We start from the raw sequence: 27,812 nt of genomic DNA on the forward strand, positions 1-27,812 counted from the left end.
CATTTTCAATTACGAATGGGTGCCCTTGTGACCACATCAATAGAAAGGACAAGATGTGCCTTGAGTGTGAGGGGCATGAAGAAAAGGTGAAGACTGAGAATGAATTGGAGCAAGATGCAGGTAAGGGTTCACAGGTGGTTCTGGCCAAAGTACTTTCACTGGAGTAAATCCTGCTAGCTACATACAATGTTGATGTGCTTACTGTTGTGTTGAAAATACTATCTGAAAGGGTTTTTTTTAACCCTGCTTGTAAGAACATCAGTTTTTTTTACATTACTTTTAATGACAGAATGCAGATGTACAGCAAACACAGGGACTGGAGTAACTTATTGAATGTGGCATCAGCTTCTGAATACTATGACCTGCGTGATACTACTAATTCAGGAGAGCAAAGATCCAAAACAAGCTCTCATTGGAAATGGAAAATGTCATTAACACTCAGCAAGATTTCAGCAGTGCAGGTGTTAAAATGAAGACCTATGTTTTCTAAAATTGGGTGGAAGTGTCATGGAATTAGCTTTGGCTAGCTAAAAGTTGCTCATAATTCCTGTGAAGATCTTTAGATACAAGGGTCACAGGAAAAGTTCCAGACAGGAAGTGTATTAAGTTATCAATTTAATACATTTGAAGGTACAGGGAGAGGAAGAATATGTTGAAACCACAGCTGGAGAATTGATTTTTAAACGTGCAGCGTCAAGGGCTTCCTATCTGTTGCCTGACTTAACTGTGAGAAGACGTGATACTCCACTGCTCAGTATCGAAGCAGTAGAGAAAATAGTTCACACAACAGGACCAAATATCCTGAGTGGCAGTGTGTCAAGGTGAGTGAGAGGAGGAGCTCATTTATCCCCTTCATTGGATTAGGGTCTGAAGCAACTTTGTAAAAGACACTTTGCCCCATATACCTTAATGCCTTGATGAGCAAAAGTTTGTCAATCTTTAAGACTCAAATTTAGATACATTAGGGACATTTAGGAAACTTTTAGATAAGCACATGAATCATTGAAAATATGGAGGGCTACATAAGAGGGAAGTGTTAGATTGATCTTAAAGCAGGCTAAAAGGGCAACGCAACATTGTGGGCTGAAGGGCCTGTCTTGTACTGTGATGTTCTATGTTTTATTAAGTATTAAGAAGTGACAATTGGCCTTGAATTTGTAAACTAAAGCTCTGCCTGCAGCAGTGTTTCCTAATCATACATCAGGAAATGCCTCCAATGTTCAGACTTAACTACCCTATCAGTTTTCATTGCTATCTTGAGACTCTGAACAGATCACTCTTAGCCATCTAAACTGTATGTGATATGATACAGGGTATATGTAATTCCGCTTCATAAATTAAACAGACAACAGTGCCAGTCATTCGGTCCATGATGTTGAGACAACCTTCTAACCTACTCCATCATCAATTTAACCCTTCCCTCCTACATAGTCACTTTTTTTTACCCATGTGCCCAAGAGCCTCATAAATGTCCCTAATGTATCACCCTCAACCAGCAGCCATAGGAGTACAGACAGCAAACCTCGAAGTACAGATAGGATTCTGGTAAATACACATCACAGTCCATCAAAGATCAATAAATCTTTCCTCAGATAAAATTTTAATCTAATTCCATTTGGCTGATGAAGTCACATCTCATCAACTGTAACTTGACATTTAGATCTTTAAGCCCTATGGATAACGGGCAGGCATGTCCGAGTGTCTCATTGCAGCTGTCTGTGGAGTAGGAAATTAACTATAATACATTCTATTGTCAGATTCTGATGCCCACACTTGTGTGTTCCAGAAACTGCAGAAATGATGCAGAGGTCCATAACCAATGAGGTGGGAACAGTGTTAGGTTGCTTATGGCTATTTGTGGCTTTTTGTTTGGGTTTCATGAGGTTGAAAGTCCTATACTTGAGATTGAGTGGAAGAACTAAGAAGCCCTCTGTGGCTTGATATGGTGATTAGGGATGTTGTGGAGGCCCTGGTGAAGAGGGTGATGTTCATTTACCTGGTTTTGCTGGATGTTGTGCAGAAGGCAGCATTGTAATGTATGGATGAGGAGTGGTGTGAATGAGGTCTGGCAGCCAGGTGGTTACACTGACTTGAGGGTGTCTGAAGCGCATTGCAGTGTTCAGTGGGAATGTGTTCACATCTGGTCCAGATGCAGTATTCTGCCTTCAGCCACTGCATGCACAAGGCTCCTTGCCTTGCTTGTGACGTGTCAGCTAGCTTCTGAATCAGCCGACCCTTCATTTCCGGGGCCACTGCATGCACAAGGCTCCTTGCCTTGCTTGTGACGTGTCAGCTAGCTTCTGAATCAGCCGACCCTTCATTTCTGGGGCCACTGCATGCACAAGGCTCCTTGCCTTGCTTGTGACGTGTCAGCTAGCTTCTGAATCAGCCGACCCTTCATTTCCGGGGCTACCTTCTTCAGATGGACTTTGAGGTTAGTGAGAGATCCCATTCATTGAGGTTGCTGCAGTGGAATAGTGGCTGATATTGCTACAGAAGCCCACCTTCAGGCTGCTTTAGCACCCTCCATCTGCCAGCTTAGAAAGCAGTGGTTGGGTGTTGTGTAAAGCTCCCACTTCTGGTAGTATTCCTGCCTGATCATTTCAGGCCTTGCTCAGGGTGGACTCAATGCCATACTGTCATTGCTTTATTAAGCTGAGGTTGCCCTCATGGGTGAGTTTTGATCTCTCCAGTGGTGATCTGCTGCTTGCAAAATGTTTAAATGAGTGTGTGTGACTTGGAGGTGTTAGCATTGTCACCTTGGCAGAACAGAGTAACACTTTTAGTACAGACTAAGACAACTGCACTGCTCCACAGAGCACTGTATGAGGTCATTCTTGCCCTCTGCCATTAGGCTCTATAATGAGTCTATAGACAGTAGGTGCAGGAGTAGGCCATTCTGCCCTTCTAGCCAGCACCGCCATTCACTGTGATCATGGCTGATCATACACAATCAGTACCCCGTTCCTGCCCTCTCCCCATATCCCTTGACCCCGCTATCTATAAGAGCTCTATCTAAATCTCTCTTGAATGCATCCAGAGACTTGGCCTCCACTGCCTTCTGGGGCAGAACATTCCACATATCCACCACTCTCTGGGTGAAAAAGTTTTTCCACATCTCTGTTCTAAATGGCCTACCCCTTATTCTTAAACTGTGGCCTCCAGTTCTGGACTCACCCATCAGCCGGAACATGCTTCCTGCCTCCAATGTGTCCAATCCCTTAATAATCTTATACGTTTCAATGAGATCCCCTCTCATCCTTCTAAATTCCAGTGTATACAAGCCCAGTCGCTCCAATCTTTCAACATATGACAGTCCCGCCATTCCTGGAATTAACCTTGTGAGCCTACGTGCACTCCCTCAATAGCAAGAATGTCCATCCTCAAATTTGGAGACCAAAACTGCACACAGTACTCCAGGTGGGGTCTCACCAGAGCCCCTTACAGCTGCAGAAGGACCTCTTTACTCCTATACTCAATTCCTCTTGTTATAAAAGCCAGCATGCCATTAGCTTTCTTCACTGCCTGCTGTACCTGCATGCTTGCTTTCATTGACTGATGTACAAGAACACCTAGATCTCGTTGTACTTCCCCTTTTCCTAACTTGACTCCATTTAGATAGTAATGTAAATTATCCCCATTTAGATAGATGGGGAAGTGATGACCCCTCCCGTTAACTGTTTTATATAACTTTTTTAAATTCTTTCTTACTTCTTCTGATATTTGTATCTGTGCACTTGTATTGCTACTGTGACAGTAATTTCCTTTGGGATCAGTAAAGCATCTATCTGTTTTCCTGCTCTAGCCTGTTCCGGAGAGGGATAATAAATTAGCCATGTTAGAATGGCGGAACACACTGAATGGGTTGAATGGCCTAATTCTGCCTCTATGTCTTTTGCTTTAAGTCCTGGATTTGGCAAATACTATTGGAACAGCCTAGGTAAGTTACTCCAGTATATTTTGCAAATAATTCACCTACCGTCATTGTGCTCTGGTGCTAGAGAGAATTAAAGTTTAGCTGGGGAGTAGGATGCTTGTCAAGTGAGCTGCTTTGTTCTGCTGCTGTGGAGAATGCTAAGCTCACTACCAACTTTTTCTACCTCACCAGTGACCATAAGACATGGGAGCAGAATTTAGCCCACTGAGTCTATTCCATCACGGCTGATTTATTATCCCTTTCAACCCCATTCTCCTGCCAACTCCCTGTAACCTTTTGATGCCTTTACTAATCTAGAACCTATCGACCTCTACTGTAAATATACCCCAATGCCTCCACAGTTACCTGTGACAATTAATTCCACAGATTAACCACACTCAGGCTAAAGAAATTCCTCACTTCCATTCTAAAAGGATGTCCTTGTATTCTGAGGCTGTACCCTCTGGTCCTAGACTCCCCTATTATTGGAAACATCCTCTCCACACCCACTAGACCTTTCAATATTTGATAGATTTCAGTGAGATCCCCCAAATTCTTCTGAACAACAGCAAGTAGAGGTCCAGAGTCATCAAATGCTCTCCATAAATTGTTTCTGTATTAGCACCTCCAATACTGGAAGAGCAGTAATATCTTCCAAACAGATATGAGAAAGATTGAAGGAACTTTTATTTTCCCCAGCACAATATTGCTTGACAGCCCTCTTAACTAGTAGCCAACCTCAGGGAGCTCTAGACCACATACCTTCACTATGGCTGTCTTTTTCCACCTCAGTGATACTGTCTGGCTCCATTGCTCCCTGAATCTTCAGCTGCTGAAACCTTCATCCTGACTTGACTACCTCTAGACATGACTATTCCAAAACTCTTCTGATTTTGCAAACTATATTCTTGTGGTCATTGAATGTTTATGATCTCCGACCAAGACTCACTTCTGTGCTTGTTAATTACCATTCCAGAATTCTTATCCCATGTTCTCCATTTGATCTCCTCCAGCCCTACAGTCCAAGGTGCTTTAATTCTGGCCTCTACACCATCAGTGATTTTGATTGCTTCACCATAGTCAGCAGTATCTACAGTTACTATGGTTAAGCTCAGAATTTCCTCTGCAAATCCCTCATCTTGCTCTCTTGTTTTCCCGTTTAATACATGTTAACCCAACATTTTTAACCAACTTTCAGATCATTAGTGAGCTGGTATTTGTAAGTGTATGAGGTGTCTATGAAGGTGTTGTACCTCTGCTGTAGGGCCTGACATGTCACTCTGGGGCAACTCACTCAAGTTTGGTCTCCATGGGACACTCAGCTCTTGACTGTGGTTCCAAGTAGCTGTTTGCATGCGATAGTGGCCACACCCCAGTAAACCACCTTGACAGGCGGGCTAAACCAGGCAAGGGTAGCCGGTGGACCTGATACTCTAGTGGGATAGAGACATGCCTGTCCCAGTATGCAAAGTCAGCTCTGGCAGACTGGGTGGATGAGATCTACAGTAAGATCCCATGACTAAGAAGGCCATTTTGCAATGCTTCATGGAGAGCGAAGGCAATGACAAGGCACAGATGGAAGTCAAGGTCATCCAGTGCAACCAATGAAGCCATCCGGTGTGACGACTATTTGGATCACTGGTTCTGGTCTTCTGTGTTTGAGAGAGTGGAACTGCCCCAGTGCAATATCCTCTCCACTTTAAAAACTCTCCCACACAGGTTTGTTTGCGCAGTTCACATGAATGTTCAACAGAAGAACTGCACAAGTCTAACTTGTCAATCGTTGCATACAATGGACAACCTGTACAGTGGAAGCTGATTACTTTGGTGACACTTTTCATTGCTCTACATCTTGTACATCACAAGACAACAGGACTTTGCAATGTGAAGTGTCAAACGGTGCAAGACTTCCCTCCCAGTTTTGATTATGGTAAGTGTGGATACTAGCAGCAGGACTGTATTTAGTAGTTTATTCTTTCTTGTAATTTGGAGTAATCCCTCACCTTTTTGTCAGGTGGCTATGTTGTAGATGTACTTGAGCAGGCAGACCAGACGGTTGGCAAGTTGGCAGCGTGGAGGTTGAGGGTTAAGATAGTGTGCAGGCAAGGATAGTTTGCTGACAGTGTACAGTCAACCAAGGCAAGAAAGGTTTTTGAAGAGTATATCTCCCCTTTGCATAGCCGAGGGCTGAAGCTATTTGGAATACCAAGACAAGAAAAGGGATGCAAATGAGGATTTTAGGGTGACATTTACTATTAGATATTTACTAGAGTTATTTTACTAACTCTAAAGTATTATTGACTGTTAACTCCTGTAGTATTGTAGAGATTGATTATCCGAATAAGGAATTTGTACATTCACAAGACTACCATTTGGTCAATATCTGTATCCAACTAGTCAACTTCTGTAGAAAAACAGAATTACTTTGTTCAAACTTTAAAACAGTTTGGTGCTATTCTCCTTGTGCACAAGTAAATAAAGTGTGTTTGAGGAACGAGTGCAAGTTTTCAGAGTCCAGTGACATCAGCACTGAAGCTGGGATCCATCAGGTCACAGACTTTCCTTTTTGCAACTGTTCTTGATCCCGTGAGCTGGATTTGACAAATAACGGCTGCTGTAACAGTGGAGTCCTCTGGAGCAGATTGAGGTGGACCGTCCATTTGGTACGTTTCTGGAGACACCAGCAAAAGCTCCAATCACGTCTTTGGCACAAATGTTAAGTTGCGGTCATTCACAGAGCCGCCCCTTGGTGGTTGTTTAAATGTCCAGCAATATAACTGACAGGCAGGACTGTTCATCTGTGCAATTGCATAGTGATGATTATAGCATGCTGCAGTCACAGCTTAGCAGGTGCATAAATGCATCGCATCAGCACCTGACATTTGGTACATTCCTGGCCTTTGTGCCTCAATGAACCCCTAGTTTGATGGTGTTTAAAGGGATATTCTGGTCATGAAGTTACAAACCATTAATCCTATTGTTTTTCCACATGTTACCCACTTAAGTGACCAACCACACACAATTGTACCTCAGCATCACCTCTCTTAAACTTTCTATGCTTAAAGGATCTGATTCCATCTTGTTGCGGTCACAGTGCCAGGCAACACATTGCAGGAGGCCCTCTGTGTGAAAGTGACCTCTTGACCGCAAAAGTACCTATAGTGGTCACTCCTACCGCAATTGCTGTGGTCAGCAAATGAAGATTAAACCTTCTGACACCTTGTTTACAACCCCCCCCCCCCCCCCAGAACTTTCATAGAGGACATGTATTTTTACTTTTATTTTGAGATACAGCCCAGTTACAGGCCCTTCTGGCCCAACAATCCTGCACCACTCATTTACACCTATGTGGCCAATTCACCTGCTAATCCATACATCTTTGGGATGTGGGAGGAAACCAGAGCACCCGGAGGAAACCCACACAGTTACAGGGAGAACAGACAAACTCCTTACAGGCAGGGTTGGGTGTCAGATGATTTGGTTCTGCCAGTTCCTGCTTGGAATCAAGATTGCACCAAGGACCACACCAGATATGTGAAGGGTCCGATGTTGTATGCTGGGACTTTGGTCCGATTCGGGTAGGTAAGGATTTGCTTTCCTTTTAAAGTGGCTGAGCACTGTAGATATCCCCAAGCCCTTCCACTTGACATCTCCAATTCTCTATTTATTACTGGTGTCTGTTTTCTGTGGATCAGGTACCCCTTGTTATCTCCCCTACTTATAGATATGGCATCACTGTTTTAGCACCATCATCCAGTTAATTGGAAGACAAGTCGGCCTATGGGCACTTGTCACCTTTGTGTTAATTGAAAGGAACAACTTGGCCCTATCTTTGGCTTGGCCTGTCTACTGGTCACGCCAGTGTGAAGACCCTTAGCCCTGCTGGATGGAGTCAGCCGACAGAGCAATAAAGGAGGCCAGTTGTTCTCTTTGACATTGGCTGGTGCCTGGCAGTGTTTGACTAAAAGAGCAGGACGCATCCACACACTGATGCCCATGTACACAAGAGTGTGAAAGCTGTGTAGGCCGAGAAGGAGCCTGGACCCTCTGTTTGACAACCCGTGATGTTGACCCCAAGCCAGGCACAAATGTTTTTGTACTCCTCTCCACCGGGGAAACTGCAGAGAAGGCAGCATAGAAAAGCAGTGTAGAGAAGGCAGTGATCTCGTCATCTCCCTGATCAGAGGAGTAGGACTGTTGGTCTATATCACTCATGTGAATTGCTTCAGGGGTATCTGTATGCATCCAGCTTTGGGTGGGTGCTTCCCAACCTTACCTCAACGCAGCAGAGGAAACAGCTTCTCCAAATTTGGGAGGTGACACCTCTGCCAAATTCCTAGTAAAGACAGTCAGTGGAGTCACCAACTCTGCTGACTTCAACACCTAGTCTTTACTTCCCTTTTGGTTGGTGGAGGGATGGCAGTAGACCTGAGGCTCCTGCGAATAGTGAGGAGGGAGTTGTGGTGGGCGGAAGCTCGAGGGGTTAGGGTGGGTGGTCAATGTCACTGTAAGACTTTGAGGACATCCTCCTACACATCCTAGTCCAAAGGGAAAGGAGAAAATCTCTCCTATCCTTGGTTCCCTTCCACTGATGAAAAATGATACCAGCTCGAACCCTGCCATGATTTGGGTTAAAATAAAACATGTTTGACCACACAGCGCATCCAAGTTTTTAAATTGTGGGAAGTCACAATTTGATTCCAATTTGTTGATTTGGTTCCAAGATAACCATTATGCAGGAACTAAATCAAATCCCAAGGGTAAGCTGGCACGTTTATTTTTCTTACGGTCTCTTTTGCCCTCCACCTCCCCCAGTGCTGATTGGACCAGACAGAGCTGGCTTTGGTGAAACAGCTGAGGTGTAATCTTAGAGGTAATGTGACAAGAGTGCATCAAACCTCCTCTTAAATCCCTCCCACAGCTGCCAGCAGGAACTTCTTCCTACATCCACAGGTACAAGTAGAGATGGAATGGGAAGGTGAGTAAATAAAACGCACAGTCCATGACAAATGTGTTAGAATCCTCAGGAAGATCTGACCATAATTTTAAACATTCTGAAGTGACATTAAGCTGTGTTTGACTTCCTGATGCACCAAGACATGTGGCAAAGGTGTCTGCAACAGAATTTGTCAAGGGAAATATTGTACATTTGTGTGGATCTGCTCACCGGCAGATGCTGACGGTTCTGGCTAGCTTGTGAAAGTGAGAAGCTTGCTCTTTGGAACAATTCAGCCTTGCCTAAAGCCAGCCTTTTTGGCTTGTGGTAAGAGAGTAAGAAGTATCCTCAGTTCAGTCCAGCACTCCCCAAAGTAATCTCAAACTCTGTCCCCTGAGCAGAAAAATGGCCAAAGCAGGGTCACTGATGCATGCATACTAGGGTAAAGGGAATCTCTAGCTTGCCAAATACAAATTCTCCATGCCCTTGACAACCACCATCAGACTCAGAAGGTCCTACTCAGCTGTAACGTTCTGAAAGTGTGGCACACAGAATCGACAGGCAGATCTCTACGTGCCTCCTCTCACTTACTTCGAGTTGGAGTTGACGGTGGAAGGAAACAGCAAGTGGCCCCAGTATGAGAGGAAAGCCTGAAGGATGACTTCTTGTGAAGTGTCAAAATGGAGAAGTTTCCTTGAAGAGATCCACCTTGCAGTTTGATGAGCAGTAGTATCGAGATCAGACACTGGTTTTCAACAGGGTGGGGTGAGCAGTGGTAAGCACCATCACTGCTGTTTCCATGACTACTTCCATCTTTCATCGAGGAATGGCCATTCCTTTTCATTGAACCAGTGGCAGGTTCAAAGAGACACAGCTACTAGAAGTCCCACCGGGGAGTGCAGAGAGCTCTCTTAAAGCAACACTAAGTTCTCCCCCAACCCACTCCCTCCACCACGTCTCCTCGGCATCTTTCTTCTCAGACGGCTGTCTCCAGATCCTCGCGCCCCAACACCTGGTGCTGCTGTCTGCTGTCCAGGTAAGCAGCAAGTTCCAGGTCTCCTGCCTCCTCTGCCTTGTGCCCCGCAGTGTGACCCTGAAACAGAGGCAATAGATAAAGACAGACACAGCTCGGGAGGTCAGTTCGCATTTAGGGTGGGGAGGTTGAAGTGCGTCATGGAAGGAGGAGGTGTATTCACTTACAACATAAATACAGTTTTGCAACACTGCTGGCTGCCTCCCTTTGCCATCTCGCATGAGATTAGCAAGTGCTAAATCAACAGCTTCCTCAAAAGACCTTAATGAACAAGTTTCATTACTATGCCAAACTCAGGTTTCATGATTACTTTTCTCGAAACTATTATCGTAGTATTAAACTACTCTTAAGCCAAATTTGAATTCTCAAGCTACTTTACTGGCATTGGAACTTGTTTTCCAGATTATTAAACCAAAGCCTCCACATTACAGCCCCTACACTAGACTATATGTAACAATATTAATGTATAGGGTGCATGTCTTTGTGTAGACGTGCTGCTGGTGGTGTAAATGTATTTTGCCTGGGAAGTTGAACAGTAGAACAAAGCAGATTTAAGTGTTTGTACTCTGACAAATAACTGAGAGACATGCAAAACTAATGAAGACAATAAATACATAAAATATCAGCTTTGCAAATATAAAAAGAGCCGGACAAAAAATTGAACCCCTTTAGCAAAGAAACGAGCGAAAAAAGAACTGTTGTCTTAGAATTCCTTGGACCTTTCCTTGGTAAGGGAGTAGGCTATAATGACATAATTGGACGATTTCACCATCAGCGATGTTTGGTTATAAAGAAAGTTGATGGAGCTGGGAACAGGGGTTGTTTCCTGCTGAAAAATTGCTTCACAGTGACCAAGCTGAATTTCTATTGATTCTGACAAAGCTGATTTTAATCTGTTGTCTTTGTTTTCTCTGCAGGGCATGTGCTTACCCTGGGTACAATGAAAGCCCAGTAGAAATGTATCACTCAGGGTGAAGTGCTTTAGCATAAGACAGGGAAACAAGCTAGCAAATGAGGTGGAGAGCCATCTTGGATGTGTTTCTGGGAGGAGAGAGTGGAAGGATTGCACAGGAGGCAGATGATCATTCACATAAGCATGCTCAGATCGTTTTTACATCTTCAGAACAGGCCTTACCTCCAAATCAGTCTGTGTTAACGAGGCGCCGGCATTGATGAGGAAGCGACATATTGTGCGATATCGATGAGATGCTGCTTTGTGCAATGCTGTCTCACCCCTGTTGAGGAAATCGAAAGTTCACTGTCTGATAACTAAATTGCAGACAGTTTCTTTCTCACAGAGTGTGAAACAAGTGTGCCTTGGGAAATGGAGGAGTGCGAAGAATTAAAAACCATGAGCCTCTAAAGAGTGTGAAAACAGAGCTAACGATTAAGGTCAGAGCTAGAAAACTAGGCAGGATATTGCCCAGAAAGTCATATCCACTTGGTGGTGCTGAAGGCTCTACTTCAAACAACGGACTCTGCCACCAGGAATCGTTCCACCAAAGTCCAGTTTTAGATATTTGGACCAGACGTTGTGGAAAGAGTAGTCTCTTCAGAAGGGGGAAAGGGGGGGGAAGAGGTGTCGGAGATGGTTAAAGATCACTTGTGGAGATACATAGAGTGGGAGGGAAGAACAGAAGGAACTCAGCTGTGGTTTTGGGAAGTGAGAGCAGAACTGGGGGAAATAGAAGAGATCCTGCCTATCATAATCACATCACATAATGAACCCTCTCGCCCCTCTGAATCAGTCAGCCTAATATAATTTGTGCCAATTCCTTGTCCTTTTCCCACAGCTCTGCAACTTCTTCCAAGCACATAGAACACGACAGGCTCTTTAGTCCACGATGTTGTGTCAACATTTTCCCCTGCTCTAAGATCAATCTCACCCTACATAGCTCTCCACATGCCTAAGAGTTTCTTAGATGTTGCTAATCTACCTGCCTCCAGTACCAGCCCTAGCAAGCGTTTCATGCACCTACCACTCTCTGTTTTTTTTTAAACTTGCCTCTAATATCCCCCCAACTTTCCTCCAAGCACCTTAAAGTTATGTTCCCTGGTATTTGCCGTTTCCACTCAGGAAATGAGTTTCTGGCTGCCCACTTGATCTACAGCTTACACCATTTACACCTCTATCAAGGCACCTCTTATCTCCTTTGATTAGGCAGCATTTGTGAGGGCTGAGATTGACCTGTGCCGTTTGGATCCACAGACGTTGCTTGAGGTTTTCCAGCATTTTTTTTTGGTCTCCATTTTGGCAGTGTTCTGCAATGATTATGAAAATTTGGAGTGGAGAAGCTCTGGATGATTATTATGTTGAAGTTCTATATGACATTGGTGAGGCCAAATTTGGAGTATTGTGTGTAGTTCTAGTCACTCACCTACAGGGAAAATATCAATAAGCTGGAAAGAATACAGAGAAAATTTACAAGTATGTTGCTGGTACTTGAGGATCTGAGTTAGAGGGAGAGGTTTGGACTTTATTGCCTGGAACGTAGGAGGCTGAAGGAAGATTTAATAGAGGTACAGGTATACAGAATTATGAAGGGTTATAGTCAGGGTAAATGCAAGCAGGCTTTTTCCACTGAGTTTGGGTGAGATTAGAACTAGGAGTCATAGGTTACATGTGAAATGCTGTCAAATGAAGCAGTGAATAATATTTTTAAAAATTAAGGTTAATATTAGCTGGCTGGTGGTGTAGTGGCATCCACACTGCACTCTGAGGCGAATGGCCCCAGGTTCGAATCCGGCCAGCTCCTTGCAAGCTTACAATCCGTGCTGGACTGCGTGTCGAGCTAGCAACTCAGCCTCAGTGAAAAAAAAAGACAGACAAAAATCCTAAAAAAAACAGCAAGGTTGCTGTCCAAAGGTGTGGAGAGGAACAGCAACAAGATTAACGTTAATCATTTTGAGCAGCTTTTCTAAAATACCCTATTCAGTTCAATGTCTCTGTTACACTTTTTATGAATATAAACTCAGTAGCCACTTTATTACGCACACCTTCTTAATGCAAATATCTAATCAGCCAATCACAAGGCAGCAACTCAATGCGTAAAAGCACGTAGGCATGGTCAAGAGGTTCAGTTGTTGTTTGGGCCAAATATAAGAATGGAGAAGAATTGTGATATAAGTAAGTTTTACCATGGAATGATTACTGGTGGCAGACAGGATGGTTTGAGTATCTCAGAATCTGCTGATCTCCTGGGACAATCTCTAGAGTTTACGTAGAATGGTGCGAAAAACAAAAAGCATCCAGTGTGCAGCAGTTCTCTGGGTGAAATTATCTTGTTAATGAGAGGTAAGGGGAGAATTATCAGATAACTTCAAGCTGACAGTAAGGCAACAGTAACTTAAATAATCATGTGTTACAACAGTGGTGTGCAAAAGAGCATCTCTAAATGTACAACACACCGAACTTTCAAGGGATGGGCTGCATTAGCAGAAGGCCATGATCATTCACTAGGTGACCACTTTATTAGCTACATAAATAAGCAACAGGACTCATCCTTTTTCCTTAAAAAAGTCCACAGTTATTGTTACTAATTCTTTAATTATTGATAATAATCTCTGCACAAAGTTTGCATATGAGAGAATTATCACCAATTTAAACACACTCTCTCAAAGTTTGCCATCCCTTGCCTACAACTTTCTGTGAATATCGACAGCAAGCACTAATGCACTTTCCGAGATAATTTGAAAACATGTATGCCTGTCCATATCCCCAACTGTCGATCTATCCAGGATTACTAACAAGCCCCAACCACTGGACCAACTTCCATATGCCTACCCACACTGAAGAATTTGTCACTAAATTGGTTTTCTTTTATCTTGACTGAAATAAAAAGCAAGGAACATTTAAGTGAAGTCTCTGACATATTCTCACCAATTTTTCTCATCTAACCTTAAGTGAACTTTACACCTAAAGCAATAGAAACAAGATGAGATCATCTGAAATCATTTCATGCAGAGTATTAGATGGTGACTCAGAAAGATTAACAGGATCCAGATCTTTGTGAGAGGGGGCTAGGATCAAAGCTCGTTCAGTTCATTTGGCCTAGACCGGGGGTTGGCAACCCGCGGCTCCGGAGCCACATGTGGCTCTTTTACGTCTATGCTGCGGCTCCCTGTTGCTTTGGGAAATAATTGGTTGTGGCGACCCTTTTCCTGGCACATCCGAACCGACTCACAATTAGATAGCCTACGGGGGTTTGCGAGCACAGAGCTTTGGAGCCTCTGCGCCATGGGGGGGGGGGCAGGTTGAGGGAGGCTTAAAAGTGAGGCTGAAGATTTCGAATAAAGTTTTTTCCTTCGACTGCAGTTACCGACTCCGTGTCGTAATTTTAGCGCTGCGTGTAGCACACCGCTACATGGTCAGTATTTAATTAAAATGTATTTTATGTTAGTTTGTTAGTTTTTGAAATGTAAATCTAAATTTGAAGATTATGGTGATCTTGTACAATCTAAATAAGACGTTATGGCGACCCATTTCCTGACACATCCGAACCGGCTCACAATTAGCCAGCGTTCAGGCTAAGGGAGATAGCCTACGGGGGTTTGTGAGTACGTGTCTTTTGCAGCATCCACGCCCATGGGGGGCGGGTTGAGGGAGGCTTAAAAGCAAGGCTGTTTAGTTCGAATAAAGCTATCTTTGACTGCAGTTTACTGACTGCGTGTAGCAACCGCTACAACGTGTTTTTATCGCTGGCTGTCCAGAGGGGAGGTGCTGAAACGCTTTGTCGCATGTCTGGAAGAAGTGAAAACTTTCCTGGGCAGCAAAGGGCTCAACTTTCCTAAACTGGAACAGCCAGAGTGGCTGGAAAAGCTACACTTCATGGTAGACATGACAGCGCACCTGAACACGCTGAACACAGCTCTTCAGGGGAAAGGACGTATAGCCCTGCACATGTTGGAGGATGTTTTGGCATTCGAGCGCAAGTTGACAGTGTTTGCCAGAGATTTACAGAAAGGCACATTGTCTCTCTTCCCCAATTTGAGAGAGTTCAAACAAGGTCACGACATGATAAATTCGGAGTATTTACATTCTGCAATCATCGCAATGCAAACATCATTTGGGAAACGCTTCTGTGAGTTCAGAGAGGAAAAAAACACATTATCCTTCCCGGTCACTCCCCTAAGCATCGATCCATCCCTACTGAATACGACTGCATTGTCAGGTGTGAGTCAACCTGAACAAGTATGATAAATATTTTAATTGCCTATTATTTTACGTATATTCATAGGTTTTCATTGTTCAGTGAAATAGTCCTTTTATTTTTCAGGTTGACAGCTGGCTGACGATATTTTTGGTTTGCTGCTGGCGGCAAATTTAAGTTTGGCGTTTTTCATAAATACAAGAAGGACTCAAATAGACGTTGAGTATTTTACTTCAAAGTAACCTTCAACCCAACGTCTTTTTTTCGGAGTTCAAAATGTTTTTGTTGCATGCAGAAATGTAATTTCGTTTTCTCTGCAGGAGTTCATCAATTTCATAAATTCAACACATTATAGTTTGTTTATACATAGCATAAAGGCAAAACAAAACGTTGTATGCAGTGTTATTTCATTTTAAATGTCAAACGGGTTTTGCGGCTCCCAGTGTTTTCTTTTCTGTGGGAAACGGGTCCAAGTGGCTCTTTCAGTGGTAAACGTTGCTGACCCCTGGCCTAGACTGATCATTTTTCCCAGTGCTTTATTATAGAATCTCAGCGAGTAAACTATAACAAACATACACTTACGTTTCTGCTTCTGCAACGTCTAATAACTCGCGAGGACCTGGGAAAAAATATGTGTGGAAATTAGGATCACCGGTTTAAATTAAAACCCAGCAGTACCAAGAATTACTTTGGAAAATGACTGAAAATCACATTCTGTCTTTGTTCAGCTCAACCCCTGACTTCACAGGTACTGACTATGTGGTCAGGAACTAATAGGGAGCAACAGTGGAATAATGAGAGTGTGGAATAGCAGGTAACCCAGTGCAGAAATCCAACCGCTGCCACCTGGCCTACACATGAAATCTTGTTCTCCATTCTGTGATTATTCTCCACGCTATGCCCGGGAGAAACTCAGTGTTCCAACGGTCATAAACGCAATGGACAAGACACAAACGAATGAGAGACAGGACACTGCCCTGAATCATTAAATGGCCTCTTTCTGTTCAAAATTTCACTTTAAAAAAAGTTCTCACATCATGGAAAAAAGCCAAGCAGCCCATCAAGTCTATGATAGCTCTCAGAAAACCCCCGATGCCCCATTTTTAACTCTGTGATGTAATCACCCATGTTCCCATCAACCACTCCCTCTTCTCCTGCCACCTTCCACAGATAATTTGCAGCGGTCAATTAAACAACCTGCATGTGCAACACATGTATGCCCTTCAGCCCACAATATTGTGCTGCCCTTTTAACCCACTCTAAGATCAACCTAACCCTTTCAAAGAAACATAGAAAACCTACAGCACAGTACAGGCCCTTCGGCCCACAAAGCTGTAACAAACATGTCCTTACCTTAGAAATTACCTAGGGTTACCAACAGCCCTCTATTTTTCTGAGCTCCATGTACCTGTCCAGGAGTCTCTTAAAAGACCCTATTGTATCTGCCTCCACCACCGTCACCGGCAGTCCATTCCACGCACTCACCACTCTCTTCGTAAAAAACTTATCCCCTGACATCTCCTCTATACTTACTTCTAAGCGCCTTAAAACTGTGTCCTCTTGTGCTAGCCAGTTCAGCCTTGGGAAAAAGCCTCTGACTATCCACACAATCAATGCCCCTCATCATCTTATACACCTCTATCAGGTCACCTCTCATCCTCTGTTACTCCAAGGAGAAAAGGCCGAGTCCACTCAACCTGTTCTTATAAGGCATGCTACCCAATCCAGGCAACATCCTGCTAAATCTCCTCTGCACCCTTTCTATGGTTTCCATATACACTACTGCTCTACTTTCATCAATGTGTTTTGTCACATCCTCAAAAAATTCTATCAGGCTCGTAAGGCATGACCTGTCTTTAACAAAGCCATGCTGACTATTTCTAATCATATGCCTCTCCAAATGTTCATAAATCCTGCCTCTCAGTATCTACTCCATCAACTTACCAACCACTAAAGTAAGACTTGCTGGTCTATAATTTCCTGGGCTATCTCTACTCCCTTTCTTGAATAAAGGAACAACATCCACAATCCTCCAGAACCTCTCGCATCTCCTTTGATGAGGCAAAGGTCATTGCCAGAGGCTCAGCAATCTCCTCCCTCGCCTCCCACAGTAGCCTGGGATACATCTCATCCAGTCCCGGTGACTTATCCAACTTGATGCTTTCCAAAAGCTCCAGCACATCCTCTTTTTTAATATCTACATGCTCAAGCTTTTCAGTCCACTGCAAGTAATCCCTACAATTGCCAAGATCCTTTTCCATAGTGAATACTGAAGCAAAGTATTCATTAAATACCTCTGCTATCTCCTCCGGTTCCATACACACTTTTCCATTGTCATGCTTGATTGATCCTATTCTCTCACATCTTATCCTCTTGCTCTTCACATACTCGTAGAATGCCTTGGGGTTTTCCTTAATCCTGTCTGCCAAGGCCTTCTCACAGCCGCTTCAGGCTCACCTAATTTCTTTCTTAAGCTCCTTCCTATTAGCCTTATCATCTTACAGATCTCTATCATTACCTAGTTTTTTGAACCTTTTGTAAGCTCTTCTTTTCTTCTTGACTAGATTTACAACAGCCTTTGTACACCACAGTTCCTGTACCCTACAATCCTTTCCCTGTCTCATTGGAATGTACCTATGCAGAACCCCATGCAAATATCCCCTGAACATTTGCCACATTTCTTCCATACATTTCCGAGAACTTCTGTTCTCAACTTATGCTTCCAAGTTCCTGCCTGATAGCCTTATATTTCCCCTTACTCCAATTAAACACTTTCCTAACTTGTCTGTTCCTATCCCTCTCCAATGCTATCGTAAGGGAGACAGCATTGTCATCACTATCTCCAAAATGCTCTCCCACTGAGAGACCTGACACCTGACCAGGTTCATTTCCCAGTACCAGATCAAGTACAGCCTCTTCTCTTGTAGGATTATCTACATATTGTGTCAGCCATATTGTTATATGTTATATGAAACCTTCCTGAACACACCTAACAAATTTCACCTCATCCAAACCCCTCGTTCTAGGGACATGCCAATAGATATTTAGGAAATTAAAATCTCCCACCACGACATCCCTGTTATTATTACACCTTTCCAGAATCTGTCTCCCTATCTCCTCAATGTCCCTGTTACTATTGGGTGGTCTATGAAAAAAAAAACCCAGTAGTTATTGACCCCATCCTGTTCCTAACTTCCACCCACAGAGACTCCATAGACAATCCCTCCATGTCTTCCTCCTTTTCTGCAGCTGTAACACTATCTCTGATCAACAGTGCCATGCCCCCATCTCTTTTGCCTCCCACCCTGTCCTTTCCGAAACATCTAAAGCCTGGCACTCGAAGTAGCCATTCCTGCCCCTGAGCCATCCAAGTCTCTGTAATGGCCACAACATCATAGCTCTAAGTACTGATTTCCTTATACTTTCCTCCTGCGTAGCCCTCCATTTTTCTTTCATACAAGCACCTAAAAGTTTCTTAAAACGTCCCTAATGTATCTGCTTCTACTACCACCCCTGGCAGGGTGTTCCAAGCTCCAATCACTCTCTGTGTATAAAGCTTCCCTCTGACATCCCCTTATACTTTCCTCCAATCACCTTAAAATTCTGTCCCCTCCTGGGGACTATTCTCCCATCCTGGGAAAAATAATCTTGCTGTCTACTCAATCCTTGCCTCATCACCTTGTACATCTGAATCAAGACACCTGTCATCTTCCTTTGCCCTAAAGAGAAGTCGTAACTCACTCAACATTTCCTTATAGGACATGGTCTCTAATCCAGACAGCAAGCAAAAGGTAAATCTCCACCGCACCCTCTCTAAAGCCGCCACATCTTACCTATAATGAGATCCCCTTCATGTAAGCCATGACTGTGAATTGCTCCTACATTTCCCTCATTCTCACACTTTGTGAGGGCACTCTGGTTTATTAGGGATATCATTCAGTTTTTAACCCCTGGCCATAAGGAGCGGTTGGCAACTCTAGTCTTGTCCCAGTCAGAAATGTAACCCATGGAACTCACCGTGTTCTATGATGTACTTTACAAGTTCTTTGTGGCCGTTCTTTGCAGCACAGTGTAACACAGAGTAACCTTCAGAGCTGCACACCATCAGGCTGGCTCCCTTATTGCAAGAGTCTATGAACTAGAAAACGCACAAACCAAAAGTTCACACATCCTTGTATTTATACATGATTCCCTGTTCATGTACAAAGCAGGCACAGATTAGATGAGAATCACAAAGCATGCCGATTGCAGATGGGAAGTGGTGGGGGTGGTTCCATCCACAGATCCTGCAAAGTGCATCAGTTCCCCGGAGAGGTGTTCAAAGCTCACCCTCTGATATCCAGCTGAATTGCTATCAAAGGAGAAAATATCAAAAATACTCAGCCGGTCAGGCAGCGTCTGTGGACGGGTACAAAAGTAACATTTCAAATTAATTACCTTCATTAAAACCAACACAAGATATCCATCAATATGTTTTAAGATGCCAGGAAAGGGGACCAAAGAACAAAAAGCAAAGAGGTGTAATGGACTGTTCTGGAGATATTCTACATATAGAATCATAGAGGACAATAGCACAGAAACAGTCCCTTTGGCTAACCTAGACTGTGTCAGCTTGTTTTTCTGCCAGTCCTACCCATCTGCACCCAGACAATGGCCTTCCGTACCCCCTCATCCATGCACTTACCCAAACTTTTCTTAAATGTTGTGATTGAACCTTCATCCACCCTCTACATGAAGCAGTTTCCCCTCAGATTCCCCTTAAATATTTCACCCTTCACCCTAAACCGATAACCTTTAGTTCTAGTCTCATCCAACCTTAGGTTAAATACATGCAGGCATTTTTTTCCCTATCTATAAACCCCTTATAATTTTGTATTCTTCTATAAGATCTTTCCTCATTCTCATGTTCCAGGGAATAAAGTCCTAAACTATTCAACTTATCCCTATAACTCAGGTCCTCAAGTCCTGGTAACATCCTCATAAATTTTCTCTGCACTTTTTCAAACTTTCCTGCATATCTTTCCTGTAAGTAGGTGACGAGAGCTGCACACAATACTCCAAGTGCAGCCTCACCAACACTTTGTACAACTTCAACACAACATCCCAACTCCAGTACTTTGTCTTAAGTGTGGAACTTGCATCTTACAATCAGGCACATCACAGCCTTCTGGATATGAACTGAGTTTTTCTTCATGAGTTTTCTCTTCCCATATGAAATGAGTTTTTCATTCAGATTTACATCATTTGCAGTATTTTCCTTTTGCAATGTCTCCCATTTGCACATCTTGTGGACTAAATCTGTTCTTTAGACTCCAGTGCAACTCTCTCACTTTTCTACCATTTAATCTCTACCCCCCCCACCAAACTCTGCTCTTGCTGCCTCTGCCCCTAGATTTGAAAATTGATTAACTTAGGTTAATTTCCCATGCTAATGAGAAGTCATCAGTGTAAGAGAGGTGAGAAGCCATCTCACAGAAATTTTTTTTTACTGTGCTTGAGGGCGGACAATGCACAGTTGATGCTTCCCTGGCTGGGGTCCCCATGGCCTGCACTCTCAAAACGGGGGGGTGGATCAACCATTCAAAACAGAGATGAGTAGGAATGCTTTACCTAGACAGTAGTGGATCTTCGGAATTCTCGACAGAGAGGTGTGGAAGATTGGTCACTGACTATACTCAAGATTGAGGTTAATAACATTTGTATACCAAGGAAATCAGGGGAATGTGGATAGTGCAGCATACTGGCACTAAGGCAGAACCATTAGCTACGATCTTACTGAATGACTGATGGGCCAAATGAAGTACTCCTGCTTCATTTATTGTTCGTATGTAATTTGAAACCATAGGCTGGATCAAGGTGGATTCACCCTGTGGGGTCTGGACTAACCACAAGACATAGGGGAATTCAGGCCTTCGCCTCATCACCTGTGGAACCACCCTTAAGGGTGGATTGAGATGACCCAGTGGGGCCTCGCCGGTCAGCGGCCCTGACACCAGCTCAGCCTTTGCTCTAGTATTCAGGAGATCACGTCTACTAAATGGATGCAAATCAGCTTTAAAAAATAAAATTAACCAAAACATATATAAAATAATCAAAATATATAACACAATTTAAAATTCTTCCTTATTTTTAGACCGGGAAATAAAAGGAGCAACAACCAGTCTGCGGGTTGAGCAGCATCTGTGGAAGGAAAAGGATTGTTGATGTTTCAGATCGAAACCCTACACAAGGATTCTGGGAAATGGAGAGTGGGCGTGGAATTCTGTTTCTCTTTCTACAGACTGCTTTTTTTAAAAAACATTTTTATTAGTTTTTCAAAACATTTTACAAATTAAAAACCCCAAATCCCAAATGAGGAACATTAAAACAGTACAAAATTAAGCATACAATAACAATATCCTACAAAGGAAGAGAGTTTAGCAAAAAAAAAGCACCTGAATTAAAGACAAGTAAGCTTAGTGTCCTCCCCAAGCCCCACAACACAAGAAAAAAACAACAGCAACTCCAGACCAACCACAACACAATATAGAGAGTATAAGTCAGGACAGCCAAACTCCCAGACTGTGAATACACTCAGCAAAAGAGGATAATAATGCCTTCTACCAGAAAAAAAAGCTGAAAGCAAGGGACCCTAGTCAAGAGGAAGGTTATGAAAGTACTCGATAAAAGGTCCCCAGACCTTATGGAACTTTAGATCCGAATTGAGAACTGAATAATGAATTTTTTCGAGGTCCAAACAGGCCATGATGTCGTTAAGCCATTGAGCATGAGTGGGCGGGGCAACATCTCTCCATCTAAGGAGGATCAAGCGTCTAGCCAGGAGAGAGGCAAAGGATAATATGCGGCATTTGGTCTGACCCAGACATAAATCCGTCTCGCCCCAAAAACCGAACAGAGCAATTAAGGGGTTTGGTTCTAGGTGCTGATTCAGAATACACGATAACGTAGTGAAGACATCTTTCCAGAATTTCTCCAAGCTAGGACAGAACCAGTACATATGGATGAGAGAGGCCAAGCCCCTCTTGCATTTATCACAGAGCGGACTAACGCTAGGGTAGAATCGAGATAGTTTAGATTTGGACAAATGGGCTCTATGAACAATCTTAAACTGTAAAAGGCAGTGGCGAGCACAAAGAGAGGTTGAGTTAACTGATTTGAGAACTGAATCCCAGCTCTCCTCAGATAAGGAGATATTTAAATCCTGCTCCCAGGCCATTTTGATTTTATCCATGGGGGCCCGTCGTAAGGCTGCTAGTTTATCTCGGATGATTGATATTAAGCCTTTACCTAGTGGATTCATGGAAAGAAATAGGCCCATAGCATTTTTCGCAGGCATTTCAGGAAAGTTAGGAATTAAAGGAGCAATAAAGTGTCGGATTTGGAGATATCTGAAAAAATGAGCATTGGGCAGATTGAACTTAACAGAGAGCTGCTGAAAAGAAGTGAAGCGATTATCAATGAAAAGATCTTCAAAATGTCTAATGCCCTTCCTATACCAAACCTGGAATGCTGAATCGTATGTAGTAGGTAAAAAAAGGTGATTATGAGCAATAGGGCTGGAAACGGAAAACCCCTGGAAACCATAGCATTTCCTGATCTGAGCCCATATACGCAAAGTGTGTCTAACAAGAGGATTAGCTATTGATCTGGGCAGAGCCAAGAAGTGCAGAGATAGATAATTCTTTAGTGGAGCTCAACTCCATCGCCACCCAGTTAGGGCACTCGGGTTGGCCATGGAAGAAAGACCAAAAGGTAGCACAACGTATATTAGCTGCCCAATAATATAAACGAAAGTTAGGTAAAGCCATGCCACCCTCTTTTTTAGATTTTTGGAGATGGATTTTATTAATTCTAGAGCGCTTATTCTGCCACAGATATGACAAAATAATAGAGTCTAAGGAATCAAAACAAGATTTAGGAATAAAAATTGGGATAGATTGAAATAGGTATAAAAATTTGGGGAGAACATACATTTTAACAACATTAATATGACCTACCAAAGACATAGATAGAGGTGACCATTGTACCAGACTCTGTTTTATAGCATATGAAAGATTGGCAAAGTTTTCACGAAAGAGATCTTTAAACTTCCTTGTGACTGTAATTCCAAGATAAGTAAATTGATTATGGACTACTTTAAAAGGGAGATCATGAAATGTTAGTTCTTGTGCTTCTTTATTAATTGGGAGAAGTTCACTCTTATGTAAATTAAGTTTATAGCCAGAGATCTGGCTAAACTGTTCAAGAAGTGAAAACATTAGAGGTAAGGATGTAGACGGATTTGAGAGAAAGAGTAGTAAGTCATCAGCACAGAGAGAAACTTTATGCTCAACACTCCCTCTCCAAATCCCAGTCAATTCAGGGCAGTTTCGAAATGCTATCGCCAGAGGCTCCATAGCCAAATCAAAGAGAAAGGGACTTAAGGGGCATCGCTGGCGGGTGCCACGTTTACAGTCTGCTCTCTGACCGAGTGTGTAGCACCAACAACTTCCATTGTCTCCTAGTTGTTTTGTGTTTGATTGGCTAGATACGAGACCTAGGCTACCACATCTTTTTCATTCCCGTCTCTCACACACGCATACACAACCAGGACAAATTTGCACTCTGCACCATTACCTTCTGCAGGTTACCCTCCAGAACTGAATGAAGAAGTTCTGAAAGACAGACATGGGAAGCATGTTAAACACAGAAGAGAAAATACAGTACAGTGACTAACTAGCTGATGAACTACAGTCACTCAACATAGGGTGGTAACGCCCATTAAAATACTTGGAATACAGAGAGTGAATTGTCATTGAATTCTTCTGTGTTAGAACCCCTGCACACAGATGGTGAGAGGACCTGGGGAATAAGGCCATGACATTGGAACAGGATTAGGCCATTCAGCCCATCGATTCTGCTCCACAGCTGATTTATTATCCTTGAATAGAGACTGGTGAAGCCAAAAAGAAGGTGCCTCGGAATAAATTCAGGCAAGGATTCCAATAAATAAAACACGGTTTAGCAACAGGAAAAGCTAATAAAAAGCAAAAATCAAGCCAAAATGAACTGTAATATTTTATCTACACAATTAAGTTCTTGACTCACACTGGGTGTCAGTAGGATTTTTCCACAAGAATCATTGTATTTCAGTAAAGACGGCTTAAGGGTTGATCTGAAACCTGTTCAGGGCAGCACGGTGTACTACAGTCTGCCATTTCTGACTGACAGCTACTCTACTTTCATTGTTGTGGTGGTATTTATTTTAACAGCATCACGATGTACTAATGGGGTGAATGGGAGTCCAGGGAGGGGTAGCACCTCTGGTGAGGGGGCTTGCCATATCCATTCCTGAGCAGCTCATTCACCTTTGGTCCCCACCAGACTCTCACCTGTGGCTCCGTGTAGCTGCTTGCATGTGACAGCAGCCACACCCCGCTATGCCACTTCGGCACGCGGGCTAAACCAGGTGAGAGTAGCCGACGGGCCTGATACCCCTGTGAGATAGGGACATGCCAGCTCCGGCGGACTGGCCGGCTGAGATCTACAGTGAGATCCAACTGCTAGGAAGGTGGTACTGCAATGCTCCGTGGAAAATGAAGGCACGACAAGGCATAGAAGATGTCCTGGTCATCTATTGCAAGCCCAGTTTGTGATGCTTGCTTGTACCAGTGAACCCAGATCTCTGAGGTCTAGAGAGTGGAACTGCCCAAGTGTAACAGCTTTTCCACTTCAAGAACTCTCCCACTCATCATCAGACACGATGGACAACCACAAGAGACATATACTGATGTTAAAATTTTAAAAATTCATGCTACAATTAATAGATACAGCTCTGCCGTAATTATATATAATGCTACAGTTAACAGCATTATGGCACCAATATACTATAGTACTGTTGTTAGATGTTAATGTTACAATTAGTTCCAGTTTTATTGCTATATACTAATGCAACAATTAAAAGCATTATGGCAAACTGTGGGAGGCTGTGATGTGTACAGTAGCAAGAAGGATTGGAGCAAGGTACAGTGGATGACACCTTCCAAACACTATGACCTCTATCTCAAGCACAAGAGATTCAGCAGGTGCTGGAAATCCAGAGCAACACACACAAAATGCTGAGGGAACCCAGCAGGTCAGGCAACATCTACAGAGAGGAATAAAGAGTCACCATTTCAAGCCAGTCCTGATGAAGGGTCTCAGCCCGAAACATTGGTTCTTTATTCCTCTTCACAGACGCTGCCAGAGCTGCTGAGTTCTCCAGCACTTTGTGTTTGGACTTGTATCATTTTGGACAGCACGTGCTCAGATACACCAATGCCCCCAGGTTAGTCTCCGAGGTACACACCATACTGACTTGGGGATGTATCAAAACCACCCCCCCCACCCCACTGTCACTGGGCCGAGCTCCCTTTAAGCCACTGTGGACTTGCCTGCGCAATAAGGAAGTGGCCCCACCACCAATTCACTGTTCTCCAAATTTCAATGTCACCAACTCTTTACTTGAGTCAGAGCATCATACAGAGCTGAAGCCGACCCTGTGGCCCATCTTCTCCATGGTGTCCTTTCTGGACTAAGCCCATTTTGGTCCATATCTTTCCATGCTTTGAGCATGTCTAAATGTCTCTTTAGTACAGTAAATGGATCTGATTCCACCACCTCCTCTGAGGCATCAACCATTCTCTGTATAAAATAAAACACTTTTCCCTCGGGTCCCCTTTAAAACTCCTGCTCACCTTAAAACCATGCATCAAGTATTTGAAACTCTGACCATGGGAAATAGATTCTATCTGCCCTGTCTATGTCTCTTTCAAAGCTCCATTGGTTAACCCTCAGATTTCTTTGTTCCGGGGAGACAAGCCAAGCCTATCCAATAAAATCCTCGAAAATCCAGGCAATGTCCTGGGAAATCTTCTCTGCACTCTCTCCAGTGCAAGCACATCCTTCCTATAGTGTGGTAACCAGAACCACATGCAATACTCCCAAGTTGTAACATAGCACCCTAACTTTTATATTCTCTGCCCTGACCTGTGGGGTCCATATGTTTTCTTCATCAGCCTATCGACCAATGTTTCCATTTCATGGGCCAATGGACTTGAACCCCAAATTCCCTCTGCTCTTTTCTTTGGGAAGAGGACAACAGGTTAAATCATACTTAAATCAGGAGTTCTGTCCAGTCTTCAGATTTCTAAAGAGCAGCCTCATTGCAGAACAATTAAGGCTAGCTGCTTTTCAAATGAGCTGAGGTTTATATTACAAACACACTACAACAAGCCCTATACTAGCCCCAAACTGAAAACTGATGTGACTCTAACAGGAAACTCCACTCCAGCCACCCAGCTGGGCCAGTCCAAATTTCCCAGATTTCCTGGGAACCAACTCAGTTTGCAACATATAGTGATATCTGTATGTAACTAGTCCTGATGAACTCACGGAAAGCAGGCACATACTGAATGGACAAGGAACACTCAGGGAAAACTGCTGGAATTACTGAGCCCCTCAAGAAGACTGCTAATGTTAACAATCAAGAACATACAATCGAACAATTTAATCCGGGGAAAGGTTCATTATAAGAACCGAAAGTACCTTGTTCTTCTGGAGATGTGGGAGGCCTGAGAAGAAAAGAAAGCAGAAATGATTTTAGGAGTTACTTGCTGTGATAGTAAAATACTGATGCCATGTGTCAATGAGAAAGTTTAACTGCTCAGTTTAACCAGCAGTCTGTACCATCGACAGGAGGCACGGCAGCAATTCAACGGGGCTCCTTGGACAGCAGCTTCCAAACCCGCAAACCTCTACCAGATAGAAGGACGTGGGTAGAATAAATAAGGGAACACCACTGCCTGGAAGTTGCCCTCTGAACCGTGGACCATCCTGACTTGGAAACATCACCAATCCTTCACCATCACTGGGTCAGAATCCTGGAATTCACCCCTCGTGTTCAAGGACCGCAGCGGTTCGAGAAGGCAGCTCACCACCACCCTCACAAGGGCAACTAGGGTTAGGCTGGCTCAGACTGTGAAACCCACATCCCTTGAATGAATATAAAGAAACAACGCCCCCTCAACGTTCAGAATAAAGATCTACACCGTTGCTTTGAGGCAGGAGTATTGAAACATTATCTCAGTGGAATGAAGGAGAGACTACTGGGATGGGTTGGACCGTCAGAAAAGTGCTGCAGTCTGAAGTCGAGAATGCCGTCGGGATCAGGAATATGGGGAAGGTATGCTGGGATCAGTGTGCGAGTAATATTTCTGAGACCAGAAGTGTAGAGAAATTTGCCGGAGTCAGGAGCACAGGGTTTGTTGACAGGAATGGGACTGCAATGGAAAGCATTTTATTGACAGATTGTGGGAATTGCTGCAAGGATTACAGGTGCAGGGCAGGTGCTCGGAATCAGTGGAAAATTGTCTAGTTTGAGCCTGCTGGAAAGGTCATCAAGAAAGTGATCATTGAGGGAATCTTCAAAAGGACGTGCTTCTGAAGGCAGCGTCCATTGCTTAGCACCCTCACCACACAGGACATGCCCTCTTCTTTATACTACCATTGGGGCAGAGGCACAGGAGCCTAAAGGCTCACAGTCAATGACTTAGGAACAACTTCTTCTCCTCTGCCATCAGAATTCTGAATGGTCCATATACACCTCATTATTCATTTTATTTTGCACTATTTTTGTAACTTATAGGGATTTTTAAGTTTCTCCACTGTACTGCTGCCACAAAGAATACTGTTGAGATGTGGAATGTGGTTATAATTCCTGAATCTAGAGTTATGGATTGTTATTAGGATTGGGAATGT

The 27,812-nt window shown here is 43.5% G+C and overlaps 1 protein-coding gene across 2 annotated transcripts in view; it reads right to left on the reverse strand.

Annotated features, from left to right (window-relative positions):
- Window positions 1–6,164: 6,164 nt before the first annotated feature.
- dgki (diacylglycerol kinase, iota) overlaps window positions 6,165–27,812 on the reverse strand; it is a 253,553-nt gene continuing 231,905 nt past the window's right edge. For both annotated transcript variants that reach the window (XM_059977765.1, XM_059977764.1), the window contains 6 exons: window positions 26,601–26,626; window positions 23,652–23,689; window positions 19,053–19,173; window positions 15,618–15,654; window positions 11,021–11,120; window positions 6,165–9,945 (listed from right to left, as the gene is read on the reverse strand). In XM_059977765.1, the coding sequence (XP_059833748.1) occupies window positions 9,829–9,945; window positions 11,021–11,120; window positions 15,618–15,654; window positions 19,053–19,173; window positions 23,652–23,689; window positions 26,601–26,626 (439 nt within the window). In that variant the 3' untranslated portion in view covers window positions 6,165–9,828. The remainder of the gene's footprint in view (window positions 9,946–11,020; window positions 11,121–15,617; window positions 15,655–19,052; window positions 19,174–23,651; window positions 23,690–26,600; window positions 26,627–27,812) is intronic.

This window comes from Hypanus sabinus, chromosome 8 (genome assembly GCF_030144855.1).
Source record: "Hypanus sabinus isolate sHypSab1 chromosome 8, sHypSab1.hap1, whole genome shotgun sequence".
In the NCBI taxonomy this organism is placed as follows: Eukaryota; Metazoa; Chordata; class Chondrichthyes; order Myliobatiformes; family Dasyatidae; genus Hypanus; species Hypanus sabinus.